Here is a 21705-nt window from a genome sequence, read left to right as displayed (position 1 = left end):
AGGAGAGAAAAATTGTATAGACCCTGCTAAAAAAAATTCTATTCAACAATATAATGTGGTGAAATGGAACAAAATTGATAGTGACGTCACAATTAAGCAACATGTCAACTTCACATATTTTTATTTTTCAATTAAATAAATATTTGTAACATAAAATAAATAAATAATAATGGCCAAACAATCAATATAAGATTATGTTTGGATTGATAATGAATAACAGAACAAAGTGTATCAGAATATAATTGAGTAGAATGAATTGAAATGAAATGAATTAAAATATCATTTCCATTGTTTAAGTAATTTATAAAAGAAAAAATATAATGAAATAAATTATAATTTTTCATTTCTTGTATTATCAAACATGTCCTAAGTTTTGTTGGGTGAGGAATGGAAGGCAGAGTTGTGGGTAGGAAAAAGAAAAAAGTGAGAAAATCAATAGATGTGGAAACACAAATAGGGTTGAAAGGAGATTATGAGATCAAGTCACATCATCTTGTTCTATGTCAACCGTTCATCTTTTGTTATGTAGTGGGTGATATCATCCTATTTTGTTATTTTTTTCGGCTATCAGAACCTATGGCATGACATGTGGTCTGACAAGTCCACTGAAAAGAATGATATAAATTAAGATGATATTATTTATAACAAAACATAAACTGATGATGTTATTTTAACTCATGTCACTCACATCTGATGTGACAAAAAATTTCCACAAGTAAATAGTTTGAAGATCAATTCTTTTTAGTAAATTGTTTTTAAAAATCACCCAAAAAAAGATTAAATACCCGTAATTTAAAAAAAATTCACCGCATCATGATTTTCACTCCCTTCAAAATCTATAAAACCCAGGGAAGTCACTACCAATAGGCGGCCCCACTGAAACAAACAGCGAGACGCACGGTAAGTGCGAAAATTTGAGAATAGCATCACACATCACAGAAAACAAGAAAATTGAAGACGTGGCAATGACTTCTTCTGTAACTCTTATTTATTTGAAAAAAATCTTCCATTACTTACGCGCAATCGTCCTCCATCTTCCATCACGCTTTAAACCACCGCAAGCTTGTCCCTTTCACCCTCTCAAGCAGTCCCATTTTTGGCATCTACCCAACTCTGCCATGGCCTTCACTCGTAACTAGTAACAAAAAAACAAAAGTTGTTGATCTTTGCTTCTCAGCATGAACTAGCTAGTGTTACAGCTTCTTGTGCAAGTTTTCTCGGGACAAATTCTCTCTCTTCTCGTATTTATGACAGCTATACTCATCATCCTATTTAATACCTGAGAAGAGAAAGTGAAAGAAGCATAAATATCATAAAGTGATAATAAAAAAGTTGAAAGTGGTGTTTATATTCCACTCCTCTTCGCTGCAATATTCATTGATTTGACACTCACCACCTCTTTTAAATCGGTTTTTGTGAGATGCATGTTGCAGCACTAGGCACCAAGGTAAGAAAATAAACATGTTAACAGGGAGATTCAAGATTAATAGAAATTAATTACGTGCTTAATATGCTCTTCAAGTTATCTGCATACAAACCGCGATCTCTTAACCCTCTTGCGTCACCTTTTATTAATGGCCCGATACAGACAAAACCTATCTCCTGCATTTCTTCCTCTTTTTCCCTTGTTTTCTTCTATTTTCACCGCCTTTGGTTCAACCTCTCATTTATGAGGGGTTGTGTTTCCTTTTCCTATATATTTATCTGATAGGCTTTTTATTTATGGTGAGAACAGGTGAAATATGGGGAGAGTGAAGCTTCCGATCAAAAAGATTGAGAACACAACCAATAGGCAAGTCACTTTCTCCAAGAGGAGGAATGGACTCATCAAGAAAGCTTACGAACTTTCTGTTCTTTGTGATGTTGATGTGGCTCTCATCATGTTTTCCCCATCAGGAAGAGCCACTTTCTTCTCTGGCAACAAAAGGTTTGCTTATTTCTATTGCATGTGTTGTGTTGTGTGTGTGGGAACTGGATTCGGTGCTGTCAAAATTTCCATGCAATCATATACAGTTGCTGAATTTTAACCGTTGGATGAAGGTAGATCGGACATCTCAGATCTTAAAATGAGTTAAATTTACGAAATTTAGCACATAGTAATTAAGGTATCTTTATAAAATTAATTTTGTAAGATATTTAATTTAAGCTAAAGATGGATATCTTTTTCTTTTCATTTTTATTTTTATATTTTACTTGTCTTCTCGATTAGGTGGAGTTAAATCTAAGTTAATCTAGAAGATTATTCGTTAATTGATTTTGTCTATTCTATTTCAAAAGCTTTGTTCTTTATTGAAAAATCTAATGACTCGCTATTTTTCTGAAATATATGTTTTAAAGCATTGAAGAAATTCTAGAACGATATGTTAATCTTTCGGAGGGTGAACACGGAAGGTAAGAGCTTGTGTATTTTTAACTTCTGATACCTGATACTAGTTAATCAGTTTATCCTAATGTTGCCACCTTTGATTTATCGACCATGTGGGCTTAATTTAAACTCTTGTTGCCGTGAAACTCTAAAGGATGCATAATAAAGAGGTACTTTAATTAGTCTTGCATCACATAAGGTTTTGAACTGAACATCGATTTTAATTAGAAGTATTACTTTGAAATTTAAAATTTTCATTGTCTCTGTAGCACATTCAAAAGTTGCTTAGTAAGTTGAAAGATGAAGCTGGTCAAATATGTCAAGCCCCTAGGTATTATTTGGTATTTTTGATTAATTATTTACTGATGAAGTTGTTTGGCATTTGATTATTTACAATTTTATCGTGTTGTAATGCAGCTCAATGACTTCAGATTCCCAAATTGAGGTATTTGTTAACAAACACTGTGTATAATCTGATAAATCTATTTCCAGCTTCAATTGATCTTATATATTTGTGTTCGACTGATTGTTTTATGCGAGCTTCAGGATCTTCGAAGAGAAATTTTCACTTGCAAGTCTCAATTGGAAGAGATGGAGAAGCGACTAAGGTTCCTTTGAATTTATCATTGCTTACAAATCAATTAAATCAAAACCAAAACCAAATTCTGGTATGTTGATGAGAGAATATAATTAATTCACCATTGTTTCACACTATTTTTTAGGATATTTGAAGGTGATCCTTCAGAGATCACAACGCTCAGCGAGGCTGAATATCGTGAATATGTCCTTCGGGATACTCTAAAACAAGTGCAACTGCGAAAGGTAAGTCCAATACTCCAATTGCTTAATTACCATTACTTGTAGCCACACAATAAATTTACTACTACTTCTAACCTGCTATTATTTTTATGTACATCATACTAATAAATTATGAAATGTCTTCAAATTAAAAGACAACTTACAAATTTTTTGGCTTGCACAGTGTGTTTTGGAGGAGTACAATTCTCATGCCACTCATTCTCCACAGGTATATAAAGATATGGTTAGGCTCACTAGCTTTATAACAATTCCTAACCACCATCGTTCCAATGTATTCTTAAAAAATCTTACCAACAAGAAGTTTGTTCAATTTGCTGATATATTTTTTCTGCTTAGATATGTTGGATATATAAACTCATACTAGGATTGGTCTTGTAGTAAGAGATTTGAGTAGTTTGAAACCTCATTGTCATCATTCTATACACAAAAATATTTATTTTGGATATATAAATAAAAATAAAGTAATATTTAAGATCATGCATGATATATTTCATATGCTATAAAATTATTATAAAAAATAAAAATAAAGTTTTTTCATAAATTAAAATTATTCTATGCATAAGTTAAAAATTAATTTTAGAAAAGTTAACTTTTTTTTTTTTTTACAAATTAACTTATTTTAGTTTATGAGAAAAGTTTATTTTTTAATTTTTATTTTTTTCTCTTATAAGTGATTATAAGACTTAAATTAGATTTGTAATAGAATTTATTAACACGGTTATCTAGACAATTCCTTTAGAATTTAGATGTTGGGTGTATTGAATTAGAATTTTAAAAGATTTTTATGAAAGAGTCCTAATCTTCTAGTATTTAATTAAAACTTTTAAGATTTTTAAGAGAGACAACAAAATTTGATGATATTCAATTAAATTTTCTTATAAATTATAAAAAGTCTTTGGGTATTCAAAAATATACAAATTTAAATTAATTATTTTTAAGAATGATTTTGATGGATCTCATAAGACTTTTCAGTATAAAACATTTATCAAATAATCTCATCTAAACACTTAAGATTTTGTTAGATTTTTTTTTTTTTTCTAATTGTTATTAGACTTTTTTTTTCTCTCATCAGATATACTTTCTCCTCTTTTTAATACTCTTTAAGATATGTGTCATATATATTTCTTTTATTTTTTTGAAGTAAGAAATGTCAAATATCCTCTCCTTTATACTTTTTTTCTTTGTTTTCTAAATTAAATAAATATTTGTTGTATATCTAAGACTAATCATGTTTTTCTTATACATACTATGTCTATCACATGTTTGATAAAATGTTTTCGTGACTGTCACTCCTAATTTTGTCATCCACATAACTTAGTATTTATTCTACTAATTTTCCATCCTCACTATTCCTTTTAGTATATGTTTATTAATACACCCTATTTAAACATATCATTAGATTTATTATGAAATAATTATTATAATTAAAAAAATAAAAAAGTTAATGTATAATTTTAGACATGTCTAAGATACTATTGCAAGAAATGTGAATATAGGAGGATATAAAGTTAGAATCAATATAGTTATTAAAAGATTAAAAAAATTATATTAGTTTTTTTTTTCAAATCTCATCATTATTATTTTACTAATTCATAATTTTGAATGCGTTTTTAAAAATTTAGAGAATCCTTTCAAATCTTACAAATTTATAAAAAAAAAATTCAAACTTTTATGATATAAATCCATTAAAATTTATATTATCATAAAAATCTTATAAAGAAATATGATAAATGATAATATTTATATCTAATCTTTAAATCTATATGTTAAAATAATATTTTAAAATCCTACACTCCCTGAATGAACATATAAATGTATGTTGAACACCCCTCTAATAACTATAACTGTATTTCTTAAAACAAATATTTGGGGGGAGGCGGGGTACTATTTATAATCATGCATGGCACACGATTACAACGGTTACAACTTACAACAATTGTGATCATGTTATTAAACTTAGAACTATGGATTGCAACTTGCAACTATAATTTAATTATTATGATTAGGTACATGCTGCAAAAACTGTAGATGTAAATGGATTTATTTCCAGAGCCTCAAAGAACCCAGTAGATTGGTTTCCACAGGGTGATCCACTACATGTCCAGACTCTGAACTTTGCGAATGTTTATGACACTGCTCTTGTCAGGTACTTTATAATTTTTATTGGCATTGATCCGTTTGTCACACCCTACTAATTAAATTTGAGTAAAATTGTTTATCCCTCTTCTTTAATTTGGAACTCAGAGATCAACAATCACATCATTGCACGGTTGTTGATATGTTAACACCAACTTCGACCCTTCTGCATTCCGCAAACATGGATCTGAATGGCCAAATGAATCCGAGGAGTAGTTTAGACGCTGGCATTAGTAATACATTACATCCCCAGTTTGGACAAGCTATTCACACCAATTCGTCCTCTTGGCAGCATCTTAATCCTTTAGGTACTTACTGGAGTTAGATAATGTGGCTTGATTTTGTTATTTATTTTCATTTAAGGATACTTTAGACAGCTACTCTTTACATTCTTGTAATTTAAGTTGACTTATGCAATACAAACCCTAGTGGTCATTGATCTCGTTTCTCTCTTCTATTCTGGTTGGGTATATGTATTTTGATGATCAGATCATGAAATTAATATAGTCGTCGAGATTATAGGTTTGGAGCCATTGTGGTGCTGTATACTGATTTTTGAACTACGTGCAGGGAGTAGAACTTTATCGATTGCAGAGACAAGGGAAGTGCAACTCTTGAACAGTGTTTTTCTCAATTTACCCGGTCAAACATCTTAATACCTGAACAATCAAGATCAACATCAATCATGATATATGGTCTCTGGAAAACTAGAAAGTTGTTGAACAGAGAAAGAAGGCAAAACTTGAACATGTATTTTCATTTCCTTAATTAACACCAGATGAAATAGAATGTTTTCAATGCGTCATTGTTTTTTTTTTTTTGGCTTCAATGTCTATGACTTGTAGATATTATGCATTAAAATTTTAAGATGTGGGATCCGCACGGCTTTGGAAGTTGCGCACACCTACATGCTACAGAAACTTCCTGCTTCGGTTTCTGGTTTGGTTCTATTCTACGTGATACCATGGGATTGGGATTCCATGTACTGCAGAATCTTCCTTCTTCGGCTTCTGGTTTGGCTCTACCTGATACCATGGGATTGCATGAATTACATCACTCAAAGAATAACTAATTAATTGGAAACTTTCTTACGTGCTCAATGTAAGGGTTTTCTTCTTTTATTTTTTAACATAAAATATTAGATTACAGATGATGTAAGTGAGCTGAAAGCTCACATTAAATAGGAATAAAAAAAATCGAGTAACATAAAAGTAAAAAAGAAAACTCATAACTTAAAATTTTGAAATTAAAGGATAGTATATATCGTGTTCATTTGTGTTATTGTTAATGATCTATTGGTTGGTGTAGTGTAAATTTTTCCAATGTTTAATCTTATCGATTTTCCAACAATAAAAAGTTAATATGATATAAAATAAAATGATTTTAAATCATAGTAAACTTACTTATGTTAAAGAAAATTATTATATAAAAGTCTCTTTTCATATTTGTCTCAGCAAAGTTCTACGTTGATTTAGAATAAAAAAAATAGCAAACTCATATTTTCCAAGTGAATCAGAAAGTCGATTGAAATTTTTAAAAACTAAAAAAAATCTATGAATAGTGAAAAGGGCATTGTAGTTTCTTGTTGAATGACAAAATATACATTGTAAAATCCTACAACAATTAAATAGTGAGGGTTTAATGTGTCAATTACCAAGTGAATAGTAAAAGAGACATTGTAGAAGTTATAGATAGATGAACATCATTTGTGAATATCTCATGCTATGACCCATGACTGCCATTGCCGACGCGCGTGAAATTCTTTGGTGTAATCGTGTTGTTCCAATCACTCCCATTTTCAAGTCATACTTCACATGTTGTAAATGGCTAAACATATAAGCGTGCACGAACTAAGGAAAATATACATTGCCATGCCCGATTCTGAAAGTGTTTACGAACTTACTAATTATGAATAAGATTAATGACACATCAGGAAATTTTTAGACCCCCAAGGACAAAAGGATTGTACGCTGTTTTTAGTTGACAACTTAATTTACAAGTCAAATTATACAAAAGAATTATCATAAAGCCAGCGTGCAACTAGCTTTCACAGCAACTGCTTAGGGGCAGACCCAGAAGCATTTACATTTTTATCCTAAAGAGATACATTAACGTCATGGATTGAAGGTTAGTTTAATTGTACACTTCAGGCTGCAAATTAGTTAATATTAAAGTGAAACTTTACACTAGCTAAACAAATTCTAGAGTGTCTTGACACAATTTTTGGCAATCAAGTTCATTGCCATTTACCGTATAATCTCCAAAATTGAAACTCTATATTGAAATGACTTCATTGTGAAGTCAATTAACAAACCCATTGTTAGCATGCTCTTGTGCAAGAGAGAGCAAATTCCATCAAACATTGGACCACTTCAAAAGACCGCAGATTCCATCTAGCTGCATCATTCTTCAAATAGATAATTAGGTACTTGGGGCGCAGACAGGTTTGCTACGTACTTAAACTGTTACAGCATAAAGAATTCAAGTCATTCATGTTGGCCATATTGGAAGTCAAAGAAATGCAAGTAAAAATAAAAACCTTATGCTGTTTGTATTTCTCCCGAATAGCTTGGAAAGACCCTCCCCTCCTTGCCGTGTACAAGTCATGTAAGACCAGAACACACTCCTTTAACTCAACTGATTTATACCGAGAGCATTCATACAAGTCTGAAGTCTGCTACAGCCAAGGTTATTAAATTGAAATTCAAGTCATGAATGGCCAAGTTAATAGATCATGATATATAATGTTGAAAGTAATAATTTTAAATTAAAAATAAATAAAACAACTTAACCATAGGACTCAAAATAAAATTAGTAGTTACATATGATTTTGTGAAACCTCTTTTAGAATAGAAAGTAAGCAATGAAATAACCAAATCAAGTACTTATATTAAATGAGTGGATGACAAATAAACTAAGTTAAAAAAATACTCTTTAAATTTAAGCTTATACTACATTTCAATTTCTTTTATAAGAATTGATAAAAGAAAAGTAAAAAAATGAAAAAAAAAAATAACAAAACATTAAATCAAATGATTTGTGTCAATAATACAAAATTGTCTTGATCCAAAATAATTATTTGAAACTCATCTCATGATACAAATCAATGACTAACTGAATTGCATGAAATCATACTTTACTATTCAAATTCTGAATCATAAGATTGTAGTAACTATAATTACGACAACTTCAAGAAGCCGTAAACCACAGGCCTTAATTTGACAACTCTATTATAGAAAGAGATTTATTACCCCCCAACAACAAATACGTACCCAAGGTTGCAGATCAGGCCAAATGATAAACCTGGCAAGAAATACAACAGATGCAGCCACCAAAGAAGGTAAGAACTTCAAACAACAATACTCCAACAAACTTAGCTCAGCAAGATAATAACTCATAAACTCAAATTGCAAACTTGAAGCCTGAAAGTACAAAACAACAAATAATTTAAAAAACTTTACAAAAGCTTGTGACAAAACCAAAGCATGCAGACCTCAAAATCAAACCCACCTTTTTATTCTCACAGGCAATTCCAGTAAACCTCCTGCATACACACAATTAGTCCATTGTCATTTCAATTATAATCGGTGTTTCATATTAACGAAAATAATAAAACAAATAGAACTCATCATTATTACCTTAAAAAGGTCTTAACAGTGGGGTTGCCCAATTCAAAATTCAGGGCCTTAAGTATGTCAGCCTCCATACTCACCACCTTAAATTGTAAACAACAACGAGAACCAAAGTAAGGGCCCGTTAACAAAATAAAATTGTCCAATTCAACACAACAACATAATTATTAATTTCATAGCTATAAAAACAGTTTATTTACCTCTGCCTTGTCATACGTGTTGTCAGTGATAAAGCAGAATTCTTCCACATGCGGCGGGCTAATTTCCTCATACTTACTGTATATTAACAATGAACATTAGCAGATCAGCAGAACAACATGATTGTTTTAGACAAGCATTTGCAAAATTAATAAGGAATAAATAGAAATCATGAAAGTCCTAAATACCACTTGGTTATACCCAAAAAAAAAAATCATTTTTCTGAACAATAGTCAATAACTAAACATTTACTATCTTTGACAAAATCTCAATGCGAAACCAAGAGGGAAAAGCAATTCAGTACTTCTTAGGGTGAAAACAAACACACACAACATTTGTAAAATCATGAATAGTTTGTTAAAACTTACGATGCAATGAACATGGAAGAAATACCCAGTAACTGTAGCCTCGGCTTGCTGACAGGATTAATAGACAAAACTCTATCGATATATGAAACAGAGAGAAAAATGGTATCAGAGAGAAGCTTGTATTCTTCGGCAACCTCTACTATCCAATCCACCAATATTGCTCTCATGATCGTTGTAACCTCTTTCTGAACATTCTCAATGTAATCAACCATTGGCCTTCGCTTCTCCATCTAAAATACAAGATGTATCAGATCAGAATCAGTACAATTTGAAACACACACAAACAACAAAGCGAAACACAGTACCAAACAAGTTACCTCGATTGTACGAAGATAGTTATAGATGTCGGAAACAATAGGAGCATTAACGTTTGATTCTGCAGAAACACCGTTGTGAACAGTGAGGGTCTTGTCAGTGACCGCTGGTTGAGGAACGATGAGATTGGGCAAGTTGGAAAGTTCACCCAACACGACGCGTCGTTTTGTGAGGGGTTCGTTTTGGGGTTGGTTGGCCCTTCTCTTTGCGGCGCGTGACTCCATCTCGGCTTCTAGTTGTCAGTCACGCGGCGGCATGAGGCATTGAGATTTTATAAAAGTCGAAAACAGTTTGAAATTGAATGCCACAGCGGGCGTTGTGAAAACTTTTCACCATTTTCCCTTTTCATTCAAAATCTGAGTTTTCAGTGAAATTTTGTTCATTTCCATTGGCGCCTTCGTTTTCCGCCATCACTAACGCCCAAAACTAAATTAAGTTAAAACATCTGCACTCTCAAATTTTCAATTTTAGTTGTTTTTTTTAGGTTAATTATAGTTGTTAATAAAGACAAAAAAAAAATCTTAATATCTTGAATCTCTCAGTCTGCAATTGCATTTTTTTATATCAGTTAATTTTTATTTGTTATTACAGTTATAATTTATGCACATATTTCCAATCTACCTGATGCTTCCACAAATTATTTAATCGTGCTCTTTCTTCTCCGACGTAGAAATAAATAAGTATTTTTAAAGGCTAAAATAAGTAATTATCCGCATTTTAAGAAAAAAAACTCAAAAGTGAAAATAAAAAAATTCAATTTAGAAATTGTTAATGAAATTTTGTTTTTAATAACCAAAAGATTTTTTTTCTTTACTAACAAAACAAGATATGTGTAAAATGATCTATTTTGTCTATTTTTTATTGATCTTGCTTAAAAAAATAAATTAACCTAAAATGTTAATCAATGTCATTTATTAATTTTCCTAAATAATCGGTGTTAGGGTCAACCCAAATATTTGGATAATTTTTTTGTGTTCATTTGCATGTTCTTTTCATTTGAATTTTTTCATGATTATTTTTTTAGTTATTTTAATATTTTCTCCTATGTAAAGTTTTTTCATATGATCATTAACTCAATTTTTATAATAATTTTGTGTGCACATGAAATACAGGTGATGAAGTTAGTTATATGTGATTGCTTTAACTATTATTTATGAAAATAAATTTATGAATATTATCTGAATTCTGCGTTACATTCTATTTCTAAAATAAAATAAGGAAACTAAACTAGTATATATGTGTTTTTTTTTGTTGAATATTTTTTTCTTAATAAATATCTTATTTTTATATTTATTTTCTAATAAATTTATATTTTACATTGAGTTCTTAATAAAATAAAATTTTTATTTATTATCTTTAATATTTTGTTTTATTATTGATAAATTAATAAATTTTGTTTTAATCCTAACTAATAAAAAAAAAATTATAAATAAATAAATATAAAATTCTTTAATTTATAAAAACTAAAATAAGTGTCAGAAAAATATAATTATTATTTAATTAAAAATTCAATCCAAGATAAAATATTATTAATGAATAAATATTTATTAAGGATAAAATATATAAAAAATTATTTTTAATCTTAAAAAGAAATATTTTTTTAGAATTTTGATTGGACAGCTTGGTGGAAAAGAAGCGCGCTCTCTTCTGTTCCCCGCCATATGAAAGTTTTTCTTTTAACCCAAAACTAAATTAAGCATTTGAATTTGAAACCAAAGCCAAATTCTGAAATTTTCAGATACGCCAAATTTTCATTTGAAAACCCGCTCTTTTGTCTTTGTCTACCCATTATACATACACATGTAAACGCATTCTCTGACTCACCCAATATTTCAACTCCGTCTTCTTCTATCTCTCTGTTCCAAATTCACAAACACAAGAAAAAAGATGGAGACTCGTGCTGCTTCAAAGAGAAAGGCAAACGCCGCCACCATAGTCATAGTCGAAAAACAACACCCCAAGAGACAGCGCGTTGTGTTGGGTGAACTTTCCAATCTACCAAACATTATTGTCCCCGAAACTCAAAATCCACGCAAAGAGAAACTCCAATGTCGGAAGAATCCCAATACGAAGAAACAATCTCTTACAAACAACACCCTTTCTTTCCCCCAGATCGATGAATCTCATGTTTTCGAGATCTTTGAGTATCTTCACGCAATGGAGGTAATTTTGGTTCTTTAATTTTCAACTTTGTCCAAATCGACACCGTTGTCGTTTCGTTGAGGTTGTTGGATGTCTTAATTTTAAGATTTTCTGGTTTCTCTGACGCAGAGAAAGAGAAGACCAATGATTGATTACGTGGAGAAAGTTCAAAAACAAGTTACGACAACTATGAGGACAATATTGGTGGATTGGTTGGTTGAGGTAGCTGAGGAGTACAAGCTTCTCCCAGATACCCTTCATCTATCTGTTTCATACATCGATAGATTTTTGTCTGTTAATCCTGTTAGTAAATCAAGGCTTCAATTGCTAGGTGTTTCATCCATGCTCATTGCTGCGTAAGGATTTGGCACCTTTTTTAATTTTGCAACAGTTGTTCTCTTTAATCTGCTTAAGCATAACAATTGCATTTTTTTTTTAATATGCAGCAAGTATGAGGAAGTTGACCCACCCCGTGTTGATGCGTTCTGCAACATCACTGATAACACATACCACAAGGCAGAGGTAAATAAATATGCTTTACTAGTCTATTATTTATGATGATACCAAATTATGTTATGGTTTGTTATTTGTCGGTTTTTTCCCTCACTTTTGTTTACATGGTTACTGGTTATTTATAGGTTGTAAAGATGGAAGCTGACATACTCAAGACTTTAAAGTTTGAGATGGGGAATCCAACTGTAAACACCTTTCTAAGGTAAGGACTTTATATTGTGAATGTGAATATTTAGTCTCTGTTGAAATGAGATTAATTGATATTGTTATTGCTTCAGGAGGTTTGCTGATGTTGCTTCTGAGAACCAAAAAGTAAGCTGAACTGCTCTACTCCCCTACCTACACTTCTTGATTGTCTTAAAAGCTTTATTGTGTTGTTTACTAAGTTTTTTTTTTCTTATTATTTTCAGACTCCAAATTTGCAGATTGAATTTTTGATTGGCTACCTTGCTGAGCTAAGTTTGTTGGACTATGATTGTTTGATATTCTTGCCTTCTATTTTGGCCGCATCAGCTATATTTCTTGCCAGATTTATTATCTGGCCTGAAGTGCATCCTTGGGTGAGTATATTAGGTTATGGATAATGATATATTGCTCTTCTTTTTAAAAGAAAGCTCTTAGCCGTGTTTCAAGGCACTCAAAGTTGAGAATCTATTGCAGACTTCTTCCTTGTCTGAATGCTTGGGTTACACACCGGCTGATTTAAAAGAATGTGTCCTCATCTTGCATGACTTGTATTTGTCAAGAAAGGCAGCATCCTTCAAAGCTGTTCGGGATAAATACAAGCAACACAAGGTGATTAATTTTGCATGTCTTTTGTCATAAATATACTTCAATTCTCATTGTGACAAATTGAGTAACTAGAAATCTTCTATTGGAACAGTTCAAATATGTAGCTAATCTGCCTTCCCCTCCACATGTACCAAGTTATTACTTTGAAGAACAGTGATGCACTGGAAATTTCTTGATAGATAAAATTCATTTGGAAAAATAGAAGACTTTTTGAAGCGATCTACTCTTATGGAACTTGGTATCTTTTAAATCATGCTTGATCAAGCATGTCATGTGTTGAACAGTGTGGTTTGTTCAGCCATTGTTTTGAATGGCCTGGCTTAAAAAATTGACGGGCAAGGTTTGTGTCTTTGAATTGCAATGGCAGAAGGATCAGGTCAAATACCAATGTCAATTGCCTTTCCTGTTGAACAATCATGGAAAGGCCTTTAAAAAGGAAAGAGCCCAATTAACAAGATCTTATATGGTACTACTGCACAATTATCATTGTGGCCCTGAAGGAAACACAAGATACAATCATGATCTGGACTCTGCCGAAAAATTTTGGCAGTCTAACAACATTGTGCATTTGGAGAATTACGGCATAGGATGAGGTGCAGTAGCTGGTAATAGACATATCAGCTTGTTTTAATATAAAAAATATCACTTTGAATTTGGAGGATTTGAACAAAGTCACCTTGTGAAAAATGGTATTTATGATCTTGCCAGATATCTTTGTCAACATTGATCCAAATGATGTTGGTTGCAATCTCGTGGGGGAGACTGGGCAACTCGACCAAGAAAGCACAAGGGTGTTACACTGCTTCCAAGCAGAATACAAGGGATCTTGATCTTGGGATTTAGAGATGTCGTTGTCAACAAATTCCAAGCAGAGAAGGGATCTTGATCTTGTTGGTGTAAATTTAGAATTCTTCTAATTTGGAAATGTAGTTTAATATAATCCACATTAACTCCTCCGAGAATGAGGTGAAATTTGATGAACTATTTGAGAAACTCTAGTGAGCTAATAAAATTGCCAAGTTTATGTTTGCGATCAAGATTGAAATTGAAAAAAAAAACAAACTTGAAGATATTAATCATCAAGTGTTAGAAAGAGGTAAACTTGAGACAAGAATGAGTCAAGTGAAAGTTATCAGTATCACATGGATTATTTCGTGAGCCTTGTTAAACATTTGATGGTACTCGGATCCTAGCTTAACCAGTCCCAACTCGATTAAGGAATTCATAAACTTAATAGTGACAAGGAAACTTAGTGTGTTTGAAAACATGTTGCAGATCACCTTAAGGCAAGAAAACCACATCAAAACATTAAAATGATACAGAAGCAACAATGTGTTGTTTCAATCCAGAAGTGACGTGAATTTTTTTCAAACATGCACTTAAAAGTTGAGGGTAGAGTTTTTTCAGTTAAACACAACAAATCAAATGCATTGCAAAAATATAATAGTAAACAATAAAACTAGAGACAAACTAAATACGGTTGGGATAGGTATACTATGGTCTGAGACTTTTACGTCAGTTGTGGTCCTGATCAATAAATGAATGACAGATTTCTTGTATGAGAGATGCATAATTACGGCACAAACAAGGGCTAACGGCATTTACAAATAGTACGGGTTAGTTGTTTACCATCAATATCCAACAAATAAGTGAATAACTGTCAAATCGTATTTTTCTTCTTATTCTTAATTAAAATAAGCATAAATATCTTTCTCCAAACATAATTGTTGTTGTCTCTCTTCCTGAACGATAGAAAATTTTATCGAGATGCTCTGTGTTCCCGTTGTATGTCTCTCTTCCAGAAAATTTTATCTTGTGCTCCATTCTTGTTGATTGATATCAATAATAATCTTTGTTTGCTTCTTAAAGAGAAAAGTAATGTCCTGCCTCTGCAAATATGATTGCCCAGTTTGTTAATTGATCAAAAGTTTCAATGAATTTGATATCATCTGTTGGTGTAAGAGTCATGGTTAGAACTTAGAAGAATTAGCTAACAAGAAACAGATTCTAATCAATTATATTATATATAACTCTATTAAATGCTTTGTAGAGGAAATATATAGCAATGCCTATATTATATACATCTCTAGAAAATCCAGCCCCTATAGAACAAGTAAAAACACAAACCTATCAGTTCAAAGTGAGAAGGAAATGAAAGAAAATCATGCATAAGGTGTGACGTGGCTCGATCGGCGTTTACTTTTTTCTTTATGGTATTTCCCTTCCTACTCCGTGATAAGAATCTGTACACGATATCCAAAAATAAGATAACCACGATATTGGCAATTCTCTCCATTAAGCGTTGATTTAAGATTGTCGTTAATGCTTACGCCTTTAAGTTGTGTTGTTGTTTCCTGACTGACTAAGTTGAACACTAGTCATTTATTTATTTATTGGTCGGGTTATAGTTAACGCGATAGTCTTGTAATTTCTCGTTGTCTATGACCTTAACCTCTCCTTAAACAAGGATCATAAACTGATTTTTAAGTTTAAGAACTTCATAGACAACTCTCCTCAAAAATATTCATAGGTATATTTCAGGATGAAAGAGCTACGAGTATATTTTAGTTTAAGTGTTGGGGGAAAAGAGAGTATAATATTTTTTACTCTATTTTTTAGTAATTCATGTAATTTAACATTTTTTTCTTTCCTTTTATCAGTAGTTATAAAAAATTATAAAACTTTATGAGAAAAAGAGCTAGTATTATACATTTCTCTTCTTTATCATTAAAATAAAAGTGTGCTCATTCCCCTACCTCTCACATGGTGCTGTATTGGTTTCAACTTGACTCCATTGGTCTTTCAGCTTGCTCAACGTGTGCTGTATTATACTATTATTAAACTGAATATTGTTCTTAAGCTTTTGTTCCATCTTTCATTATTTATATATTTTTTTTCTGTTTAGTGTTGAGAGAAGTATAAAAGTTTTTCTATTATTTTTATTTCTATGCAGTTTTTTTTATTTTAACTTTATTTAAATTATAAAAAATTTTAAATATATCAAAATTCGTATTTTTTATTTATTTCATTAAAATATATGAAAGTAATAAAAGCACTTTTCTTAACATTATAAATATATTTTTTTATTTAACATTGTTAACATGGAATTTTTTTAAAATATATAAATAAATAATTAATAAATTAAAAAGTCTACTTATATTTTGATTGTTTTTATTTAAATTTTACTCTAAATATTTTATAATTATTTTTAATTTGTTTAAAAATATTAATGAATATAAAATTACATATGAATTAAAATACTGATTCTTTAATAAAATATATATCAAATAAACTAATTAAATAGTTTAGATTATGAGCCCATTAAAATATATTTGAATGGTTTTAATTGGACGGCATGGCGGAAAAGAAGCGCGCCCTCCCGCCATTTGAAAATAACCCCTTTAATCCAAAACAATTTGGAATGAAACCAAACCCTGAAAATTAAGACGCCATTTCAAAAATCGCAATTTGGTCTTGTAAAAAACAAGACAACTCTCTCTCTCATTCACCCAACACTCTAACTCCATCTTCTTCAATCTTTTCTTTACTCTGTTCCAAAAAATTAACAGCACACACAACACAACCGGAAGAAGATGCAGACTCGGGCTGCTGCAAAGAGAAAGGCAATCGCTGACACCGTAGTAGTCACGGTTGAGAAACAACACCCCAAAAAGCAAAGGGTTGTGTTGGGTGAACTTACCAATATTCCAAACCTTATTCTCCCCGAAACTCAATGTCCGCGCAAAGAGAAACTCCAATGTCGGAAGAATCCCAATGTCAAGAAACCATCTCCCACAAACAACACCCTTTCTTCCCCCCACATTGATGAACCTTATGTTTCCGACATCAACGACTATCTTTGTGCAATGGAGGTACTTCTGGTTTTTTAATGTTTACTCAATCTTCATTTTGTCCAAACCGAAAAGGTTGTCGTTTTGTTGATATTGTTGGGTGTCTAAATTTATTTTATTTTTTACCATTTCTCAGATGCAGAGAAAGAGAAGACCAATGTTTAACTACATGGACAGAGTTCAGCACGTGGTTACTGAAAACATGAGAGGAATATTGGTGGATTGGTTAGTGGAAGTTGCTGTGGAGTACAAGCTTCTCTCAGAAACCCTTCATCTATCTGTGTCATACATTGATAGGTTTTTGTCTATTAATCCTATGGGCAAATCGAGGCTTCAGTTGCTCGGTGTTTCTTCCATGCTCATTGCTTCGTAAGCTTCTGCTTTTAACTTTTACAATGGTTTTCTCTCCTTAATCTATTGAAGCATCACAGATTCACAGTTGCGTTCTTTTCTAATATGCAGGAAGTATGAGGAAGTTAATCCACCCCGTGTTGACAAATTCTGCAGCATTACGGATAACACTTATAAAAAGGCAGAGGTAAGTAAATATGCTGTTCTTTTATTCTTCTTTTTTTGCTTCGTTATTTTCCACTTACTTTGGTTTCCATGGTTATTGGTGATAACATAGGTTGTAGAGATGGAAGCTAAAATACTTGCGGCCCTAAATTTTGAAATTGGAAATCCTACTGCAATCACTTTTCTAAGGTATATATTGCAAATGTGAATGTGAATCCGAATATTTAGCTTTCCTTATAATGAAATTAATTTGACTAATTGGGTGTAATTGTTGTTTCAGGAGGTTTTTGGGTGTTGCTTCTGAGAACCAAAAAGTAAGTTGAACTTATCTTCGCATTCTTCTTAGTTATCTCGAAAGCTTTATTTGTGTTTGCTAATATTTTGTTTTTGTTTTTTAATATTCAGAGCCCAAATTTGAAGATTGAATTTCTGAGCTTCTATCTTGCTGAGCTAAGTTTGATGGATTATGATTGTATAAGATTCTTGCCTTCTACCGTGGCTGCGTCAGTTATATTTCTGGCCAGGTTTATTATCTCGCCTGAAGTGCATCCTTGGGTTAGTATTTTCATATTTTGTTTTGTGGATTGTGCTATATATTTCTCATCAAAAGAATAAGCTATTACCCGATTTTAAGGCACTCAAAGTTGAGAACTTATTGCAGACATCTTCCCTGTGTGAATGCTCGGGTTACAAACCTATTGAGTTGAAAGAATGTGTCCTCATCTTGCATGACTTGTATTTTTCAAGAAAGGCTGAGTCCTTCAAAGCTGTTCGGGAGAAATACAAGCAACCCAAGGTGATTATTTTTGCATTTTTTTTTTTGTTATGATATGCTTCAATTCTCATTATGACAAATTGAGTGACTTCAAATCTTTGACTGGAACAGTTCAAATACGTGGCAAACCTGCCTTCCCCTCCATTTGTACCAAGTTATTACTTTGAAGATCAGTGATGCAGTGGGAGTTTCTTGATAAATATAACTCATGTTGACAAATAGACTATTTTTGAAGTAGTTTACTCTTATGGCTATTAATTTAGAATCTGTGCAAAAGTTAACAGCATTTTGGCAATTAACGTATCTGGATAGGTACATGCTCTGGATCTTTTACATTTTGTTATTTATCTCTCAAATTATGGGTTTCGGGTAGAGAAGCCGGGCTTTTTTGAAGTTTTGCCTCACCTTTAACTAACAGTTTCATTGCTTTGAACTGCAGGGATCTCAAATCACTGATGCTTTTTGCGAGCTGCTTGTTCGACGATAATCTAATATAGTTGGACTACCAATGGCAAAGGTCTTCTATTATCAAGTTGTGTATTGAAGGAAAGAAAGTACTAAAATTAGGGAACTAAATTAAGTGTTGTAACTATGATCAGGTATCAGATTTGTTGGTAGTTCCTAACTTCCGTATCAATTAACATGAATATCTTTGTGGTTAGCTTTTATTCTTTTGTAACATCATCTTCTGCCTTCCTCTATACATTGAAGTTACTAATCTTTATAATTTTTACAATGAAAATAAATAATGTTCTCGTTCTATTTTTCTACAGGCCTCATTGGTATATCTTAGATTTAGTCTGATTGAGAAATTTTCAATGTTATTGCGATAAGAGGAAGAAGAATGCATGGGTTTAGGAGCAATAATGTATATTATAGGCTGGGCAAAAACTGGATTTTATTTAAAAATCTGAACTGGTTCCTTTTTTATCCACTTTATAAAAGCGGATTGGTTTGGCTTTTTAAAAAACAGTTTATTTTTTTAGGTTCGGTCTAGTTTTTAATTCAGTTATTCATTTTTTTAACCATATATGGATCAATCTTTTTAAACAACTTAAACGAATTGAACCTCTTTCTAAAAATGATTCGATTAATCGAATTGTTTTAATAAGTGTTTCAATTTAGTTTTTATTTCCAAAATGGTTTGATATTTTCTAATCGAATAGTTAGATATTCGTGAACTACAAACAAGATTAAAAAATCTAGCATGATTCTATCAAGAACATATTTGCTTTAGAAACTTTAAGGGCAGTTACCATCACAGAATTTTCAAATTTTTTAGATGTATCAATTAGAATTTTAAATGTTTTTTGTATAAAAAAGTTTTATAATTTTTAAAAGACTTTCTAGGATTATAATATTTTTTAATAAGTTTTTCAAAGATTTTTATAGATTGGACTTTAAGAAATTTATAAATTATGAATTCATAAGATTTAAAAAAGATTACGTGAATTTGTATGATTTTAAAGCACTTAATAAATTTTTTAAAAAATATTGAAAATTACTATGTTCCAAAAGATTCATAATTCTCTTTTCCTTTCATTGTAGATACATAGACTCCACTATTATTTGAACCAATTTCCATCGAACCACAATCTGTCAGTTACACTTTATATTTTAAACGTCACGGTAGGTTGTGTAAAATTCACTAACAGTCACACCCACAGCCACAGCCACAGCCACAAGTACACGGGAACAAAATTCCAGCCACGCCGTAATAATGATTATATTTTTTTTTTTTTATTGACTCTTTATATCAATTACTCCCGTTAACCTAACAGCAATAGCCCAAAAATAAAAGTTGAAAGAATTGTTTACCTAATCGGCTGCTTACTCTTGATAAAATTACTTCTTTGAATAAGGGTTTCCTCTGCCATTTTATGTTCAAATGAGTCTGAGTCAAATGCTCATTTGTTCTTTTTTTTGCAGGAAATCTCTCCAAGTTTGGACTCACATTCGTGATTTGGCTCTTTTTCGCAGGCGTTTCACTTCTTTACAGCGTATTATGACTCTTTAATTAGGGGCAGATCCACATCAGGTGTTTAAGAAAAATTATGTTGTCTGGCTATAACAATTACAGTCTATCGCATCTGGATGTCTAGGAACAAGGCTGATTTTCGAAGATTATCAATTTTCTGTAATAGAGGTTATTAGCAAGATTAAGTTTCTTATGTATAGACAAAGCGCACTTGTTGCATTTGTTTTAGCATCTTAATATAGACCTTCTTGTATTAGGGAAACTTTTGATTTTCTCTAGTTGCGGGGTATGCCCGTTTATTATTGTATCATTTCGGGTTTAATATAATTTACATTTTTCCCAGAAAAAACATGTTAAGTTGAAAGAAAGAGGTTACTCTGCCAATGTTATTGTTTTCAAAGGAGAGGAAGGAAAAAAAATGTCTAGGATGAAAAAAACAAAGTCTCAAGAAATTAGGTAAGATTGTTTAATGGATTGAATACAATTAAAAGGTCACAAAAATCCAATCAATAAGAATCTATCAAAATTTATATGATTTTATATCTTAGATAAAAAAAATTGAAGTTGTAAAAAAATTTAATTGGATATCACTGCATTTTATTGACATTAAAAAAATTTAAAAATCTTAATTAAATAACTTAAGATTTATTTTTATCTTGTTTTGATGGAATACTAGATGACTTTTACATATATATATATATATATATATATATATATATATATATATATATATATATATATAATATGGGACTATTGGAGGCTAACAACCTAAATTCGCCTCGATGGAACACGTGGACTCTTGTGGGGATTCATTTAGGAGGGAAGTGGTCTTGTGTGGGAATATACAGAGAATACATAGGCTTATTAAACTAAATGTTGCTTTTGTTTTGTTCTATCTGGGTTTTGAATCTGATTCTTGTGTTTTTATTTAATTTTTTCTTGCAATCTGTGACTATTAACCGTCACAAATCCTATTCTTATATTTTTTTTTATAATTTGTGATAGTTTTTAACTATCATAAAATTGTATTTAAATTTTAAAATAAAAAAGAACATCATATAAGTTTAAATATAACTGAATTTAATTCCAAATTTAAAAAATGACATATTATAATTTTATGGAAGCAAAACACTTTTTTTTTTCAGAATTAAAACCAAACTTTAGCATATTTACATGAATGAAAAACATAATTTAGACTTTATTTTATAAACTCACCGAAATCCAACCTGTCCAAACTTAGATAATAAAAAAAAGTAAAACCCATATATATTATACTAATATTACCTAATAGGCTAATAGTGCAAA

At 31.2% G+C, this 21705-nt stretch overlaps 3 protein-coding genes and 1 pseudogene across 4 annotated transcripts; 3 read left to right on the top strand and 1 right to left on the bottom strand.

Annotated features, from left to right (window-relative positions):
• Nucleotides 1–1041: 1041 nt before the first annotated feature.
• Nucleotides 1042–6221, top strand: LOC114408751 (annotated as a pseudogene).
• Nucleotides 6222–7260: 1039 nt separating this feature from the next.
• Nucleotides 7261–10251, bottom strand: LOC114408750 (putative cyclin-A3-1). 2 transcript variants are annotated; one of them, XM_028371904.1, is made up of 8 exons: nucleotides 9836–10251; nucleotides 9519–9748; nucleotides 9153–9228; nucleotides 8959–9035; nucleotides 8831–8864; nucleotides 8593–8742; nucleotides 7860–7997; nucleotides 7261–7782 (listed from the first exon to the last, which is right to left on the bottom strand). In XM_028371904.1, the coding sequence occupies exons 1-8, from the start codon at nucleotides 10055–10057 to the stop codon at nucleotides 7723–7725; spliced, it is 987 nt and encodes a 328-aa protein (XP_028227705.1). In that variant the 5' UTR covers nucleotides 10058–10251; the 3' UTR covers nucleotides 7261–7722. The 2 variants fall into 2 exon arrangements, with proteins under 2 accessions (XP_028227705.1, XP_028227706.1); XM_028371905.1 differs by having other exon boundaries at nucleotides 7860–7994; nucleotides 9836–10249.
• Nucleotides 10252–11663: 1412 nt separating this feature from the next.
• LOC114408749 (putative cyclin-A3-1) lies at nucleotides 11664–14317 on the top strand. The gene is made up of 8 exons (XM_028371903.1): nucleotides 11664–11996; nucleotides 12105–12331; nucleotides 12422–12497; nucleotides 12614–12690; nucleotides 12767–12800; nucleotides 12899–13048; nucleotides 13149–13283; nucleotides 13372–14317. The coding sequence occupies exons 1-8, from the start codon at nucleotides 11721–11723 to the stop codon at nucleotides 13435–13437; spliced, it is 1041 nt and encodes a 346-aa protein (XP_028227704.1). The 5' UTR covers nucleotides 11664–11720; the 3' UTR covers nucleotides 13438–14317.
• A 2408-nt stretch (nucleotides 14318–16725) lies between these two features.
• On the top strand, nucleotides 16726–19090 carry LOC114408748 (putative cyclin-A3-1). The gene is made up of 9 exons (XM_028371902.1): nucleotides 16726–17152; nucleotides 17268–17500; nucleotides 17594–17669; nucleotides 17760–17836; nucleotides 17928–17961; nucleotides 18053–18202; nucleotides 18309–18443; nucleotides 18534–18734; nucleotides 18862–19090. The coding sequence occupies exons 1-8, from the start codon at nucleotides 16874–16876 to the stop codon at nucleotides 18597–18599; spliced, it is 1050 nt and encodes a 349-aa protein (XP_028227703.1). The 5' UTR covers nucleotides 16726–16873; the 3' UTR covers nucleotides 18600–18734; nucleotides 18862–19090.
• The last annotated feature ends 2615 nt before the right edge of the window (nucleotides 19091–21705 follow it).

This window comes from Glycine soja, chromosome 4 (assembly GCF_004193775.1).
Source record: "Glycine soja cultivar W05 chromosome 4, ASM419377v2, whole genome shotgun sequence".
In the NCBI taxonomy this organism is placed as follows: Eukaryota; Viridiplantae; Streptophyta; class Magnoliopsida; order Fabales; family Fabaceae; genus Glycine; species Glycine soja.
Note: the sequence above shows the minus strand (reverse complement) of the source record. Positions and strands in the feature narration are given on the sequence as shown.